Consider the following 16,006-nt stretch of genomic DNA (forward strand, 5'->3'; position numbering starts at 1 on the left):
TGCTGTAATTCCTAAAGCAGGTTATATCCCAGACACAATACCTATCCTACAGTTTCTTCCCTAAAAATTCATCCAAACTGGTGTACTGACTTGATCACCACAACTTATTTCACTAGAGACTCATTACTTCCATCAAATTTGCATATCTGTTAGACAAGACATCTTAAATACTCATTGAAGCATCCTACCTCTTGATTCATCTTTGCCAGAATCCTTACTCTGGGAACATTTTTCATTATCCTTAAATAAAATTGCTGGTACAAAAGCCTTTAAGTCGATGAGATTCTCATAGAAGTTTCTGGCATCTTCGTCTTCCCAGATACCCCCTTCCAAGTCATATTCTCCAGGCTTTCCTGGTGTGAAAATATCAATGCCAGGTCCATGTTCTGCAAAAACAGTGAAACCACGAGAAAGTTACTTACACAAATTTCTGATCTTCTAAAGGGAGGCACTTTAAAGATTAAAACTAAAATGCTTTTAGAACCATTTATTACCACCACTAGTTTCAACTGAAATATTGCAATGTGTACTTTAAAATGCTTTTAACTACCCAATTGTAATATTAGATGCATCGATGAGTTATCTTAAAACTGTAAATTTTACATTGGTAGAAAACACAGTATCAGGGTAAAAGTCAAATCAAGTCAGTCAAGCGAACTCTAGCAGCACATTATGTGGCTTTAGAAAGGAAAGCTGTAACAGGCTTTAACCACATTAGCATAGAAAGTAATCACTGAGTGTGATGAACTGCACCCCATGGTATTGTAAGAACAGAAGTTTAAAAATAATAATTTTAAATTCAGGGGCGTTCAAGAAATAAACTTCCTTTTAAGCTCAAGATCACTTCAGACAAAAGGTGCACTCAACAACATCTCTGAATCTAGAATGCGAGAGTTATTAAGGCACTGAACAACTCTGCCAGTTAAAAGCTGCACTTCTCTGGAGGTCTGAGAGCCACCTAGTGATATATCTGGCTTAACAAAATGTTCCTGCTCATAACATCATGACCCAAAGTAACTTCAAACCCATTTTTGAATATCAGATTTTAAAACTCTAACATATACAGGCCTTTAAATATTTAAAAATGCATTAAATTAAATGGAATTGATTAGGCCAAAATAATTTTCCATTTATTCCTATATTACCTGAAACAAATCTAAAGGGATATTATTTAAGTTACTGTAATTACATGGCATATACAAAAGTTATGGTTACATGTTAGGTTTAATTACTTTAAAATAATAATGTAATATTCATTCATTGATATCCTCAAAGGGGAAAGCCTAACTAAAAAGAAACCAATGGAAAGAACACACCAGTAAGAGGGTTTGGTTGGCTTTCCCACCACATCCAAGCCCAGCATTCCCTACTTGCTTTAGAAGATGGCCTACCCTCAGGTGCTGGTTTCTCTTGGGGAAGGTCAGGCATATTTTCATCCAGAAGATCAGCCAGAGATTGAGAGTTTGCCAAGAGCTTCTGATAGGACATTGCAAACTCCTCATATTGCTTGTGTCGATCTTCACTCAGCTCTCCTTTGGAGTGAAGGATGCGCCTACAAAATCAAAGTTACAGTAAGGCAACCTTTCTTCTTAAAATCAACTTGAGTTATGTGGAACTACTACCGATTTCTGTGAGCAGAGCTAACCTTCCCTCTTTGTGAGAATTCTACTTTAGACCACGGTAGCAAAAATTGGAGCAAGACAATTTTGTCTTCCAAACAACCATATTGAATTACTGACTTCAGTACCATTGAATTCAGTACACTTACAGAAGCTCTAACTTCGGTGTCCAACAAGGAAAAAGTAACTTATTTTGCCATGATTATCCCGTAATAGTCCTGCACTATGAAGAGACTTTTCATATTAAAACATTCAACTTAGATGAAAGCTGGATAAAAGTTGCTTGACATCTGTAACAACACATTTCCATCATGTTCGAATGATTCAGTGGGCAGTCATTGCCAGGAGGCTCAGACAACTTGTGTGTTAAAAGCAGCCTGTTCATTCCCCAACAAATCAAGTTATTTCAAGGCTTTCAGTCCAAATGAAGAGCAGTTTGGGGTTTTTTTCCACTTGCTCTGTGTTTTCTTTAATGAAAACATCCATACTTATTTTATATTTCATTTTTAAAAGTGAAATCTGTTCTCAAAAGCAACTTGCATTTGAAGGAACATAATCACTGCTGACACACAATAAAGTACAACTCAGTTTTCTTACCAAACTACAATTAAGGCCATCTTGGATTTTAAACAAAAACATCAAGAACCTTCAGTAGTTTGAACCAAATATACAGAACAAGGTAATCTTTACTAGTACAAAGCCTGCCACAGAAGACTGATTAAAGGCTGTTATCCTTGATTTTGGGATAACTAAGAATAAGCCGGTTGCCCATTACCAATGTTCCAGTTTGTCCTCATCTTGGGCTCCTACTACTGCATAGGTACAAATAAGCTCAGATCAAACATGGGTTTTCAGAAGAGAAAGTTTTTCAAAGGACAGAATGAGCTTGTCTAGCAAGATTCCAATGTGGTTTAGAGTAGCTTGAATAATGCTGGTAACATTGGACTAACCAGCTGTAATGGTTAGTCCACTAATGCACCCTGCACTGAGATGAAAGCATCAGAAGTAGTTTGAAATAGGGTGCAAGTGTCCTAATTCCTAAAGCAGGTTGTATCATTACATTACCTTTAGGCTTTTATTAAGCAATAAGTATACTACCGTGTTCTTGCCAAAAACCCCAAACATTTTATGGCATAAAACTTCCAGATTAGTTTAAGCAATGTGTTGACGGATATCAATCTTGGCTTTTGCCAGTGCCAGGTTGACTGTAAAACAGAAATCATCTTTATACACAACACATTCACAGGGCAAGCAACAAAATCCCTTATACCTGCTCAGAACCAAAACTTGGCACAGATGTGTTGCTAGAGGGCAAGAAGCTAAAGTTCTGTTTCTTGTCCCTCTTACAAAAACACACCTGTGTAACACGTATCACCTGCTCCTGCAAAGTAGAGCAAGAAAAATTAACTAATCAAATAACCCCTGACAATTTCTGAAGCGCAGGAGTTCGGTTTGGATTCAGGAAACATGTAAAGTGCCAATTCACAGCCTTTCCATGGACACAGCTATCCATTGCATACTTACTATGAGTTTAAAATGGAACAGCAGCCTCAAACAGGAGCACTGAAGCTGTGATATTATTAAAAAAAATCAAAAAAGCAAGGTGCTGTAACAACAGTACAAGAGCTTCAGTTCTCAGTTTCGGTTCCCAAAAGACGAGTGGTAACAAATTCAAGGAAGCTAAAGCATCCTGAGCAGATTTGAAAAGCACAATTGATTTTTTAATACGATGAAAAGTACAGCACATGGTACTTGTTTTACTGCCTGTCTCTTCAGAACTCCATGCAGTGTCACAACGCAAGTTCAGCACATTTTAAAAGCATCCTTAATTTAGACCGAAGCAGTTTTCTTTCATATCTAACACTCATTTTTGAAAACTCCCAGAATTTTGGAATTGAGTGGTTCCTTCCAGTGACATAGCCTGCACAGTTTGCTGTGCCCTTCAGCTGTGTAACCAAAAGACCACCAGGTTTTGTCGTCAAAGCATAACTCAAGGTAGTTTCCCCAATTATCCACTTGCAGAAACCCTTGTGTCTAATAATGCTTTTATTTTACCTAAATGATTCAGCAGATAACATAGTACTGAAGCACTGTTGAGGTTAGAATCATATCATAGAACGGTTTGGGTTGGAAGGGACCTTAAAGCTCACCCAGTTCCAACCCCCTGTCACGGGCAGGGACACCTTCCACTAGAGCAGGTTGCTCCAAGCCCCTGTGTCCAACCTGGCCTTGAACACTGCCAGGGATGGGGCAGCCACAGCTTCTCTGGGCACCCTGTGCCAGCGCCTCAGCACCCTTATAGTTAGCATATTAATTTTCAACTAATTCAACCAACCTGTACAGCTTCTTTCACACTCTCCTGACACAGATAAATTCAAGAGGTATTTACTTGACAAAAATATTGTAACCTAAACATATGAAATTGTTGATGCACAGGAAGGAACAGTTTGCTCCCCGTTCACTTCATTAGTTCTGGAATAACAGTGGGAATAAAAGCTGTGGCTATCAAAGTAGATCAGGTTTCAAATATACAGAGGACTCTTTTTTCCCAATAGGATTATCACTTTTTCTTTTCTCTTTTTAAAACAAACAAAACCAACTACCCCAAACAACCAAAAAATAGCCAACAAAGAAACAAAACGCAAGCAACCAATCAAACACACAATCACAGTTTAGGAATATTTCAATAGCATTCACAGACTTCTTACTAGGCAAGTTTCAGCACTGCACTTCCATAGCTGCATATGCCAAGTATCTGTTACAGACATGCTGTAAGCAAATAGAATTAGGCAAGAAATGTTGTTGATATCTTGTTTCTTTAACAAAACTTATTCCCCAACTTTTATTAAACAGTAAACACCTTAGGATTCAGATAAATAATAATAGGATTATCTTAATCCAGTGATAAATGATAGTTCTTCACATTCCTACTCCAAAACGAAGCTTTACACCCAGCTGATAGGGAGAATTCAGATAAGGTGCATGAAGAGGTCTCTAGTCTGATTTGCCCAAAGCAGGCTCAGTGATGAGATCATACTAGGCTCAGGGCTCTATCCAGTCATTTTTATCAAGCGTGCAAGTAAACATTAACATGTATTTCCCTCTCCCAGATCACTTATATTCTTTCTTCATGGTTTCTTAACATTCTTCCTATGTCTTGGAAATCTTTTCCACTTTATTTCCTACTATACAAACTTTGTAACGCTCACTCAATGACATCCCAGCCAGAACCAATACGCCCAGAACCAATCATAATTGTGTATACAAGTATAAAAGTTTCTATTCATTAACTTAAAAAAACACTCCAACCAAACAACTAAGTCAACAACACACTTTAAAGATATTTGCTTCAATATCTTTTATATATGCTTTAATATCAGAAATAATAGTAACTCCCAAGTCAGTTGGTGGTCCTGTGAAATACACCACTTAACTGACTGAGAGCGGACAGGACTGCAGGACAATACCTGTCAGCACAATGGATCTAAGTTCAAAGCCTTGGTTTGGGAACATCAAAAGTTAATGTATTCCACACATACATTTGGCTCTGGATTGATGTTCAGTTTTTTAGTTGAAACCTGGGCCTACACACACAGTAACATGTTCATTTCTATCTGCCTGGAATGCTTCCAAAAGGATTTAAGAATGACCGTGTTTCAAGACCAGCAGTTGGGTTTAGGCTGGCTCCAATGACGACGACTCAGGATGCTTTAAAGAAAGGCAAATGATTATTAAACAATGGCATAACGGTAGAAATTACTCAGATCTCAAAGGTTTGTATACTCATACCCTTCAATATTAGTATTTCATATAGACATTTAAGAGGATTTGAATCAAACTGTCTACAACCCCCAACATTTTAATATATATGAATTTGCCCACACTAAAAGGTAAGGGATACCTAGTTAATCTAACCTCGTTTTGCCTCCATACTGGTACACTAACAAAAACCAAGCTAAAGCCATCGTGGCATATGCTCCGTGTGGGTAGAAAGGGAGAAATCAGATTGTGCCAACTGGGAAAGGACAGTACCAGCTGGGGAAGGTGCGTTATTCTCCAGCTGCTAAGGGAAGATCATGAAATTAATAGAGTTAAGAGAATTAAAGCTAAGGAACAGTCTCCTTTTTCTTTAAAGATATTGAAAGAGTCTCTTTGGGTTTTGCTTTTTAAGTATTCAGAGCAAATTTATAACTTTTTCTTAGATACACTGCAGAATATACTTCTACACACCATTAACAGACTTTGTTTGCAAACACTGCAACAAATCTGGGCATTTCATAAACAAGCTACTTTTTTTCTCCATAAATAAAAAGCAACATTCAAGTGTCACCTGTTTTGTCTTTCAATATTTTGTAGCTCCCTGTGGTCCCTTTTCAGGTGTTTGGTCAAAGATGTAAAGTATTCCTTCAACAAATTCTGGAAGGGCTGTTGTTTCTCTGGGCTAATTATCTCACTAGGAGGAAAGCTCAAGTTAAACTTCTCTGCAACAGTTTTGACCTTCCTTGGTACCAAACCAGCAATGTCATCTCCACAGTGCCGACAAAAGCTGATAACCACAGAAACGTGAGTGTGGGATTCTCGATCAGCATTAATAATGTTTTTAAGCTGCTCATAGATTAAAGACAGACCTTCCTTGTCAGTGAAAATCCCAACTATTGTCAATTCGGCAATGAAACGCAGATCAGTTCTTAACTTGGTAATGTTGGGAGTTTTCTCTTCTTTCCTTGCTTCAAAATGTTTTTTCCAAGCCTGAAGTAACGAAGGAGCAAAATCAGCATAGCGCTGGTGAAAGAGGGAACACAAGTGCACGGCGCAGTTCACGTCTGATATTTTCAGTTTGGCTTCCACAATAGAAGCTACTGCTTCTGCAATGTATTTGCTTAAATTCAGGCTATTAAAGTCATGGGACAAGGAGTCCCTTTGTTGCTCTGTAATGGTTTTGAGCTTCTTAACAAAAGCTGTGTTCTTCTTCAGGCTGGAATCCAGTCTGCTGAAGAAGTTCTCCTCAGGGCGGTTGTCTGGTGCATTCTGGTTTTTGCTGCGAAGCTCTTTCCTCGCCTGATGGCGCTCCCAAGCCTCCTGATGGAGCTGATGGGCTTCCTCTTTTTCTCTAAGAGAAATAAAAGTGAGTCATTTTCATTCCAGAACCTGATTTCAGGTTAAGAGTTCAAAGGAAAAAAAGGCTTAGTTGTAAACCTTCCGGTAGTTCTGAACACAATTTCCCCTTAATAGTCTGGTTTTAAATATTTAACAAGTTAATCCTAGAAAGCTAAAGCACCTGCTAAATAAACTGTTTCATGTTTTTGCTTGTAACAAAGGGAAATTTATCAAGTATTTCTATGCAGAACATATTCATCCCAACAAACTTTAAGATACAAACATAAAACTCCATTTACTCCAGACAAAGATGAAGTTTACAGAAGAGGACAACAACCTTTCTCCAGGTTACTGAATTACGCAGTGAAGGGAAATCTTTTATTCCCAGACTACTGAAAATCTTAAGTAGGTGAAATACATCTGTCCCAGCTGGAATTTGGCTACGACATTGCCTGACTCTTAGAAAATGATGTATTTCAAATGTAAGAATATCCAGAAATTGGCTTTATTGGTCTAAAGATGCTACCTTCAACACTGTAGTACCTTCTGATAACATACTAAGAAACAGTGTCTTGGTAATAGGGTCCCTCCTAACTGGCCTACAGAGATATCTAATCCCCATATTAGAGACCAAAGTAAGACAGGTTAGAGGTGAAAACTCAGAACTATGTGGAAGTCACAAAGCATACTTAGAATTTATGTAGAATTTATAACGCTATATACACTTTATTGTGAGTCAAACAGTTCATCTTTTATAATCCCACCCACAACCCCGACAGCAGGACAACAGCACTGAGCACAATGAAACTGTTAAAAGACAACTTACTTCAGCTGAGCAGCTGCTTCTTCTTGTTTCTTTTTCTCTTCCTCCTCTTGTTTCTTTTTCTCCTCTTCTTCAAGTTTCTTTTTTTCTTCTTCTTCTTTCTTCTTTTGTTCTTCTTCTGCCTTTACTTTATCTTCCTCTTTTTTCTTCCGCTCCTTGTCTTCCTTTTTTCTTTTATCCTCTTCCAGTTTTTTCTTTTTGTCATCAGGAACCTTTAGAGTCTCTCTCTTCATGCCAACCTTGACATCTTCTTTTGGCTTCTCCCTGGTGCTCACTGGTCGCCTTTCAGTAAATTCTTTTTCTTTATTATTTAAGGGAGATTCTTTTTCTTCCATATTTGGGGGCTTTTTGCGCTCAGCTGGCATCGTGTTACCCAGGCAAGCCTGCAGAACCACAGGAAAAGAAGCACTTTTAACTTATTGTTTATATATATTAGTCTCTTCCACAGCCCACTCACTCTCGCTTGGCTCCTAAGATAACTCAAAAATGTCTGACTTAAAAGAATAAAATACAGGTTTCAGGTAAGTTTTCTTGAGCTAAAGAATGGACATGCTTGAGAGGTGGGCTGATACCAACCTTATGAAGTTTAACCAAGCCAAGTGCAAGGTCCTACACCTGGGTCGGGGCAATCCCAGGCACTGCTACAGGTTGGGCGGAGAAGAGATTCAGAGCAGCCCTGCAGAGAAGGACTTGGGGGTGTTGGTTGATGAGAAGCTTAATATGAGTCAGCTTCAGTGTGTGCTTGCAGCCCAGAAAGCCAACCGTATCCTGGGCTGCACCAAAAGAAGAGTGACCAGCAGGTCAAAGGAGGTGATCCTGCCCCTCTACTCTGCTCTCATGAGACCTCACTTGGAGCACTGTGTACAGTTCTGGTGTCCTCAACATAAAAAGGACATGGAGCTGTTGGAGTGAGCCCAGAGGAGGCCACGAGGATGATCAGGGGCTGGAGCACCTCCCGTATGAAGACAGGCTGAGAGAGTTGGGGCTGTTCAGCCTGGAGAAGAGAAGCCACGTGGAGACCTCAAAGCAGCTTCCAGTATTTGAAGGGGACCTATAAGGATGCTGGGGAGGGACTCCTCCTTAGGGACTGTAGAGGTAGGACAAGGGGTAATGGCTTCAAACTTAGGGGAAGTTTAGATTAGATATAAGGAAGTTGTTCTTTACAGTGAGGGTGGTGAGGCACTGGAACGGATTGCCCAAGGAAGCTGGGAATGCTCCATTCCAGGCAGTGTCCAAGGCCAGGTTGGACAGAGCCTTGGACAACATGGTTTAGTGTCAGGTGTCCCTGCCCATGGCAGGGGCGTTGGAACTAGATGATTTTAAGGTCCTTTCCAACCCAAACCATTCTATGATTCTATGACCTAGAACACATAAAAATTAATCATTTTGCCAGTGTTATATTTTCAGCATGAATTGTGACGTAAAAGCACCTGAAGTTTCTACAACCAGGGGAATACAAGATCTCGTGAACAGAATTCCATCTGACAAAATATCCAAGGCTGACGAAAGCATATGCACCTGAACCTCACTGACCTTCCCACACATCTCCTGAGATTGCTCCCCCTTCCATTACCTCTACTTTGGATCACAGGACAGTGCACATTAGACAGGACCTCAAGTGGTTTAACCCCCTGCTGAAAGTAGGGTCAGCCATGAGGTCAGACAAGATTGCTCCAGGCTTGAAAACTGATCTGGTTTCAGCTGAGATAGTGTTAATTTTCCTCCTAGTAGTAGCTGGTACAGTGCTGTGCTTTGATTTAGTCTGAGAATAAAGTGATAACACACCAGTGTTTTAGTTGTTGGTAATTAGTGCTTACTCTAAGTTAAGGACTTTTCAGTCTCTCATGCTCTGCCAGTGAGGAAGAGCAGAAGCTGGGAGGAAGCAGAAACAAGACACCTGACCCAAACTAGCCAAAGGGATATTCCACACCCTGCTTGGGAACGAGCTGGGCACAGGTCAGCAGATGGTGAGCAACTGTACTGAGCATCACTTGCCTCTCTTGGGTTGTATTCCTCTCTATTTTCTTTTATTATGATTATCTTTTATTTTATATCCATTATTAAACTGTTCTTATCTTAACCCACAGGTTTTACCTTTTTTCCCCTGATTCTCCTCCCCATCCCACTGGGAAGAGCGGGGAGTGAGTGAGCAGCTGCCTGGTACTTAGTTGCCAGTTGGGGTTAAATCACAACAGAACTGCCAAGGAAGGAGACTGCAGCACCTCTCCGGCCAACCTGCTCCAGTGCCTGACTCTCCTCACTGTGACAAGGCATCATCTTGATCCCCTCTTTTCTGACCCCTCCCAAGATCTCCCAATCACCTCAAACACTCTTACATACATCCCAAGTACCAGCTGGCAGAGCACACTGTGCTAAGATGTACACAAAAACCTCCCTGCCAGCAGAATGAATGGAAATAAAAGCAGAAAGGCTACAATTATCAGGAGTTATCAAAGGCTCCAGTTTATATCTCTTTCTACTCAACCAATGTTCTTCTGAGAACTTGTAGGAGCTAATTTAGCATCTTTGTGGTTTCTACCCATCTAAGCCTTAGTTTCGTTTGGCTCAGGATATAAATGACAACATAAAGTGACCAACAAAGGGTAGAATCACAGAACAATTTAGATAAATTGAAGGGAACTGTGCAGGTCACCTAGTTCAAGCCCTTGCTCAAAGCAGGCCCAATTAAATCAGGGGTTTGGCTGGCTAAGTTCTGAGTATCTCCAAGGACAGAGATGTAACAGCCCTCTCTGTGCCCCTGTTCCAGAACCTCAATAACCACACTGTGAAAAAACTTTTCCTAATACCATGCTGGTATTTGCTATGCCCCGTCTTGTGTCAGTTTCTTTCCATCTTATCTCTGTACAGCTTTGACCAGAATCCAGCTCCATCCTCTCCATTCTCTCCCATTAGGTTTTTGTAGACAGTAATAAGATCTTCTGCTCTCACGGATTAAGAACCCCAGTTCTCCAAGTCTCCTAATGATCTTGGTGGCCCTCCAATGGACTTCTCCAGCATGTCAATGCCTTTCTCAGAACAGAGAATCCACAACTGGATGTGGTGTCCAGATGTGGGTTTGTAAGTACCAACAGAGGGGAAGACTCACCTTTCCCAACCTGCTGGGTAACTCTGGTTACTACAGCCTAGAATGCAGCTGGCCTTAATGCAAAGGCATTCTGCTGACTCATGTCCAGGACCAGAGAGGGACAGACAGGACTGAAAGAGGCAGTTACCACCACCTAAACCTTATTTACTGAAGGCTAAATCAAGTTCTATTTGTAGAAACCAACCTAATGTAGAGCACTTCTAGGATTATTTTTAACTATTTTGAAAGCTATTTCTAGATAAGACATCACACTAAAGAATATCTCTGTTTCTAAGTATTCTACATTCCCTTCCCTATCTCCCAAGCAATAAAACAGCAGATTCATACACCAACTATTCCATATGGAATGCTGGGTTACAAATTTTAAGATGCTTGTCCAGGTCTTCTGAAGAAAAAACTGTTTGCATAACTTCACAGGATATTCAGATACGGACACTGAGAACTTACCACTGGGAAACCTACTCAGGACTTGGCCTCTGACAGCAATTGGCAACGGCACCAATGAAGAAATGTTTCTGACACTGATTTATGGAAGCAAGACTAATCAAATCAGCATTGCTTAAACAAGCACTGGCAATTTTGGCTCCTTAATGCATGTCTGCAACTAAAAAACTTCACAGCTCAACATCTCAGAACTACTTGGATTTCAAAAACACTGATCTACACCATCTGAAAGCAGTGTTGTTATGCAATCAGTACTTACGGAATTGACAAAACCCAGTAAGCTAAGCAGCTCCCCAAATTCCTTCATATTAAAGGTCTGAACTAATTTTTCTATCTCTGTAGGCCAGTTAGGTGGGACCTGTTCCTCACAGATCCATCTGGGAGGTGCAAATCCTCTACATGTTCTGTTTCAAATTCAACAATAACTATTTATTAGTCTTTTCTCACTACAAATCCACATTGGAAATTCCATCAGTTTGAGATATCTAAACTCTCTTTCCCAGCATTTCTAACAAAATGGGTTTGAAAGGAAAGCTTTTAGCATTCAGAGTATCTTACTAGTAAGATTAAGTCCATGAGAACACTGCATGAGACTCTCTAATAATGGTATTAAAATGTCTTTCACCAAGAAATCTATTAAACAAACAAAAAATTAAGACATTTATTAAAAAACCAATAATTTTAGATTCTAAAAGACAATAAATTGGGAGTAAAGTTCAAAAGAGAAGCAAAGGAGAAAAGGGTTGATGGATTAAAAGAATGCTGGAAAGGCATGTCACAATTCCAATGCTCCAGCTTTTATCTTTGTCCCTCACCTGTTGTTAGTAAGGAAATTCTATTACAATTTGGAAACACCAAAACTAAACCAAATATCCAGCTACACATGTAACTTCTAACAGCATGGTCACTCACTAAAACCATTACAGTACTCAAACTCTTACTATATTTAGGAACTCGGAATTCTGTTTTAAAGACCTATCTGACATTTGCTTGTATAAAAGCAAAACAGAGAAGAGGGGATAAACAGAAAAGGGATGGAGCATAATCGGGTACCTTGTGATTTCCACCACAAGGCAGTATTATCTACGTCTCCCTCATGAACACTGGTGACCAAAACCACCCCAACAGTCTAGTTTATAATAGATTTCTGTCCCGTATCAGAGAATGCCAATGTTACAATGCTGCTCACTACCTGCTACGTACACAGCTCCTTATCTCACAAAGCCTTCTGATAAGGCTGCCAGCTCATTTATGTGTACCCACCACGGATGGCAGGAGGTGCAGTTGCTGCCTCCAAACTATACACAGGCTGGTTCACTGGGCAGCACAGGAGTGTTGGCCAACAGCACGGCCAGAACACAAGTGTCCACTGAACCGACGCCGTCGCCCTTCCCTCAGCAAGAACAGTAACTTAAGCCCTTGGTACTTTGCCTCAGCTGTCAGTTATCATAAGATCTGCAGAACATTTAGACCTTCAAAGCATCTGCTGAATTTGGCTGAAACTGGCTAAAAGGTTCAAAAGTTGTGGGAAGCAGATTAAAATAGGAACAAACAGGCAGCAGGCTTGCCTGGGTCTTACTTCCATAGGCAATAAGGCTGAAGATACACAGTTTGGGCCAGATTAAGGAATGGTAAGGAAACATTAAGAGAAACTTCAGAATTAAGAGAACTTGTATTTAATAGCTAATGTTTATGTGAACGCAATGACAAAAAGGCACAATGATGACATGAACTTCATAAGGCAGTAGAGAGGAAGAAGAGGCACTCACAGCTGAAAACGAGAAAGGACAGAGAAGAGACACAAGACAGGGGTCCATATTCATTTGGACTCTTGGCAGTCCATTTCCATAGTGACATTCAGATGCCTTCACACTCTTATCTTCTTGATTTCATCACTTACACATACTGTTTTCCCAGAGAAAACAGTTTCTCTTGATTTTTCACTATTTGACCTACCTTAACTCAATCTTAGTTAAGAAATCTTTTATTGCTCCTGAATTTCACCTTCTTTGATTTTGAAAAACTGATTGGACTGGGTTAATGAAACTCTAGGCTCAGAAACTTAAGAAACAGGTCTTGCAATACAGGCAATGTTTCAGAGAAAAACCCATCTACGTATTTACTCTAAAAGAAACCAAAGATTCATATGAAGTATTCAGCATTATTAATCTAAACACCATTCAGAATAAAAGGACAACTATCAACACCTTGGCCTGGCATGCTTAAATCCCCTCAAATCAATAAAAACAGCTTATTGTCACAGACAATAAACCAGAATCTCAATCCTTGCAAAAACAAGTATGGGAGGGAGAAATTAAACTAAGCACACTGAGATTTTTCACATTCTTTTTTTACTGCTACTGGAAATTAAATCAATCACATAAACATTCCTTTATATAGCTACAAAAGAGATGAAATAAAGAATGTAGGCAAGATGTCCCACTTCTGACCAGCTGAAAAACCTCAAAGAGCAACAAACTGCTCCATTGCTAGAAACTACACCACTAGAAAAACAAAAATCCCAAGGACTGAAATGCAATTAAGGTTTCTCTTAAAGTAAGGGAAGGAGTATAAGAAAAATACCACGGTCAATCAGCAGTAAACAAACTTAACCACAAGTTTTGAAAGATGAGACACGGAGCAGGGCAGGAAATTATAGTGCAGGGCAAAGAGCCCCCTCTCCACAGTGCCCAACCAGCCAGGCAGTTTTACTTTCGTTACGTCTCAGAGAAGGTGTTTTGCTGTCAAATCCGCAGGAGCACGCTTCCCACTGGGGCAGAGGCCTACAGGCAAATCACTGACTGTATGCGGGGCAAAACACTTCCCAGCTCACAGCTCGCCCCTCATGCCAGCCCGCACCCGCGGGCTCCCCCACAACCCGGGCACCCCCCGGGCTCTGCCCTCCTGGGACAAACAGCCACCGGTCCCTGCCACCGCCTCCCGGTCCGCTGCGGGTACTCCCGCCCTCGCCCGCCTTCCTCCTCCTTCTCCTCCTCCTCACCCTCACGGCCCCTCCGCCCCGGGACGCCTCCGCCCCGCGGCACCCTCGCCCCGCACCGCCCCGCGGCACCCTCGCCCCGCACCGCCTCACGGCCCCCGCCTCCGACAGGCCCCTGCGCCCTTCCCCCGCCTTCCCCGGGCCCTGTTCCCCACAACGCCAGGGCACGGCCCCACCCTCCGGGCCGCCCTCCCCGAGCGGCCGGTGCCCCCCGCCCCAGGCCCGCTACCTGCGCCCGGCGCGGACATGGGCCCGGCCTCCGGGGAGCGACACCTCCTCCGCCCGCCGCGGCCCCTCCCGGCGCGAGAGGCCCCTTCGCTCCTCTCCCCTCACGACGCCCGCCGCGCTCCCTGCCGGGATGCCCGCCGCGCTGCCTGACCGACAGCAGCGCCCCGACCGAGAATGGAACGCTCGCCCCGCGACGCCCAGGCGAGAAAGGAAGAACGGAGATGCTGGACCGCGCTGTCGCTACGGCTCTGGACGGCTCGGAGAGCGGCGCTTCATGACTAGCGGGAGTCAGGCAGCGCAGCAGGCAGCCCGTGCCGGGGTCCTGGCGGCTGGCGGCGCTGCTCGGGTTACCGGGAGGCGGCGGAAGTGGCGGGAGGGGGCGGCTCGGCGCGGGCTGGGGCTGCTCAGGGGCAGCGGGGCGAGGTAGAACCATAAGGTAGAAGGAAAAGACCTTCAAGATCATCGAGTCCAACCGTTCCCCCAACACTGCCAAGTCCACCATTAAACCATGTCCCCAAGCGCCACATCTACATGTCTTTTAAATACCTCCAGGGATGGTGACTCCAGCACTGCCCTGGGCAGCCTGTTCCAATGCCTGGGCACCCTCTCTGTGAAGAAATTCTTCCTAATATCCAGTCTAAACCTCCCCTGGTGCGGCTTGAGGGCATTTCCTCTGGTCCTATCACTTGTTACTTGGGAGAAGAGACCGACCGCACCTCACTCCATCCTCCTTTCAGTTGTAGAGAGCGATAAGGTGCCACCTGAACCTTCTTTTCTCCAGACTAAACCCCCCCAGGTCCCTCAGCCATTCCTCATCACACTTGTGCTCCAGGCCCTGCACCAGCTCCGGTGCCCTTCTCTGGCCCCACTCCAGCACCTCAATGTCTCTCTTGTAGCGAGGGGCCCAGAACACAGTGGCATAATAATGTGTTATACATAATTGGTGATTCAACGGCTGTCAACTGTTGTGTTTTGCCGTGTGAATCTGGTATCTGCGCTTCATTCTGTTCAATCAGTATTCTTGTCGGCAACCAAAGGCATTTTACAATGGTAAATTTAGTTAAAAACCTCATGGTTTATGTGAAGTGCTCACAGCTGGAGCATCCAAGCACGGTGCCAGCTGTTGGGCAGCTCCAGAGCCTCCCAAGTTGGAAAACGCTGTCACAACACAGAATTTCAGAGTGAGAATCTGATATTTATTTTACATTTAGAATCCAGATTCTGGCAGAAGCTCTTTTCTTTGGCATGGGAAGGCATTTATACCCCTCTAGACATACAATGAGCACACATGACTATTTATTTTTAGCAGGGTCTGTTGTGATAGGACAAGGGGTGGTGGTTTTAAACTAAAAGAGGGGAGATTCAGGCTGGATGTGAGGAAAAAATCTTTTACAATGAGGGTGGTAAAACACCGGCACAGGTTGCCCAGAGAGGTGGTGGATGTGCCACCCCTGGAGGCATTCAAGGCCAGGCTGGACGTGGTTCTGAACAACGTGATGTAGTTGAAGATGTCCATGATCATTGCAGGGGGGTTGGACTAGATGAGCTTTGAAGGTCCCTTCCAACCCAAACCATTCTATGGTTCTATGATGAACAGTGACAGCAGGCACCGGGCTGGGTGTGTGTGATGAGATTATTCAGCTGTTGAAGCCATGTTTTCTTCAGAGGCAAGAGTCAGCCCAAATGTAAGA

At 42.6% G+C, this 16,006-nt stretch overlaps 1 protein-coding gene and 1 long non-coding RNA gene across 3 annotated transcripts in view; both read right to left on the bottom strand.

Annotated features, from left to right (window-relative positions):
* UPF2 (UPF2 regulator of nonsense mediated mRNA decay) overlaps window positions 1-14,452 on the bottom strand; it is a 64,830-nt gene extending 50,378 nt beyond the window's left edge. For both annotated transcript variants that reach the window (XM_030480461.1, XM_030480462.1), the window contains exons 1-5: window positions 14,317-14,452; window positions 7,543-7,922; window positions 5,950-6,729; window positions 1,392-1,552; window positions 189-386 (exon numbers count right to left, since the gene is read on the bottom strand). In XM_030480461.1, the coding sequence (XP_030336321.1) occupies window positions 189-386; window positions 1,392-1,552; window positions 5,950-6,729; window positions 7,543-7,904 (1,501 nt within the window). In that variant the 5' untranslated portion in view covers window positions 7,905-7,922; window positions 14,317-14,452. The remainder of the gene's footprint in view (window positions 1-188; window positions 387-1,391; window positions 1,553-5,949; window positions 6,730-7,542; window positions 7,923-14,316) is intronic.
* LOC115605677 lies at window positions 3,082-4,961 on the bottom strand. Its single transcript, XR_003990686.1, has 2 exons — window positions 4,014-4,961; window positions 3,082-3,552 (listed from the first exon to the last, which is right to left on the bottom strand). It is a non-coding gene; the product is annotated as an uncharacterized LOC115605677 (long non-coding RNA).
* Window positions 14,453-16,006: the final 1,554 nt, after the last annotated feature.

This window comes from Strigops habroptila, chromosome 3 (genome assembly GCF_004027225.2).
Source record: "Strigops habroptila isolate Jane chromosome 3, bStrHab1.2.pri, whole genome shotgun sequence".
NCBI classification, from domain to species: domain Eukaryota; kingdom Metazoa; phylum Chordata; class Aves; order Psittaciformes; family Psittacidae; genus Strigops; species Strigops habroptila.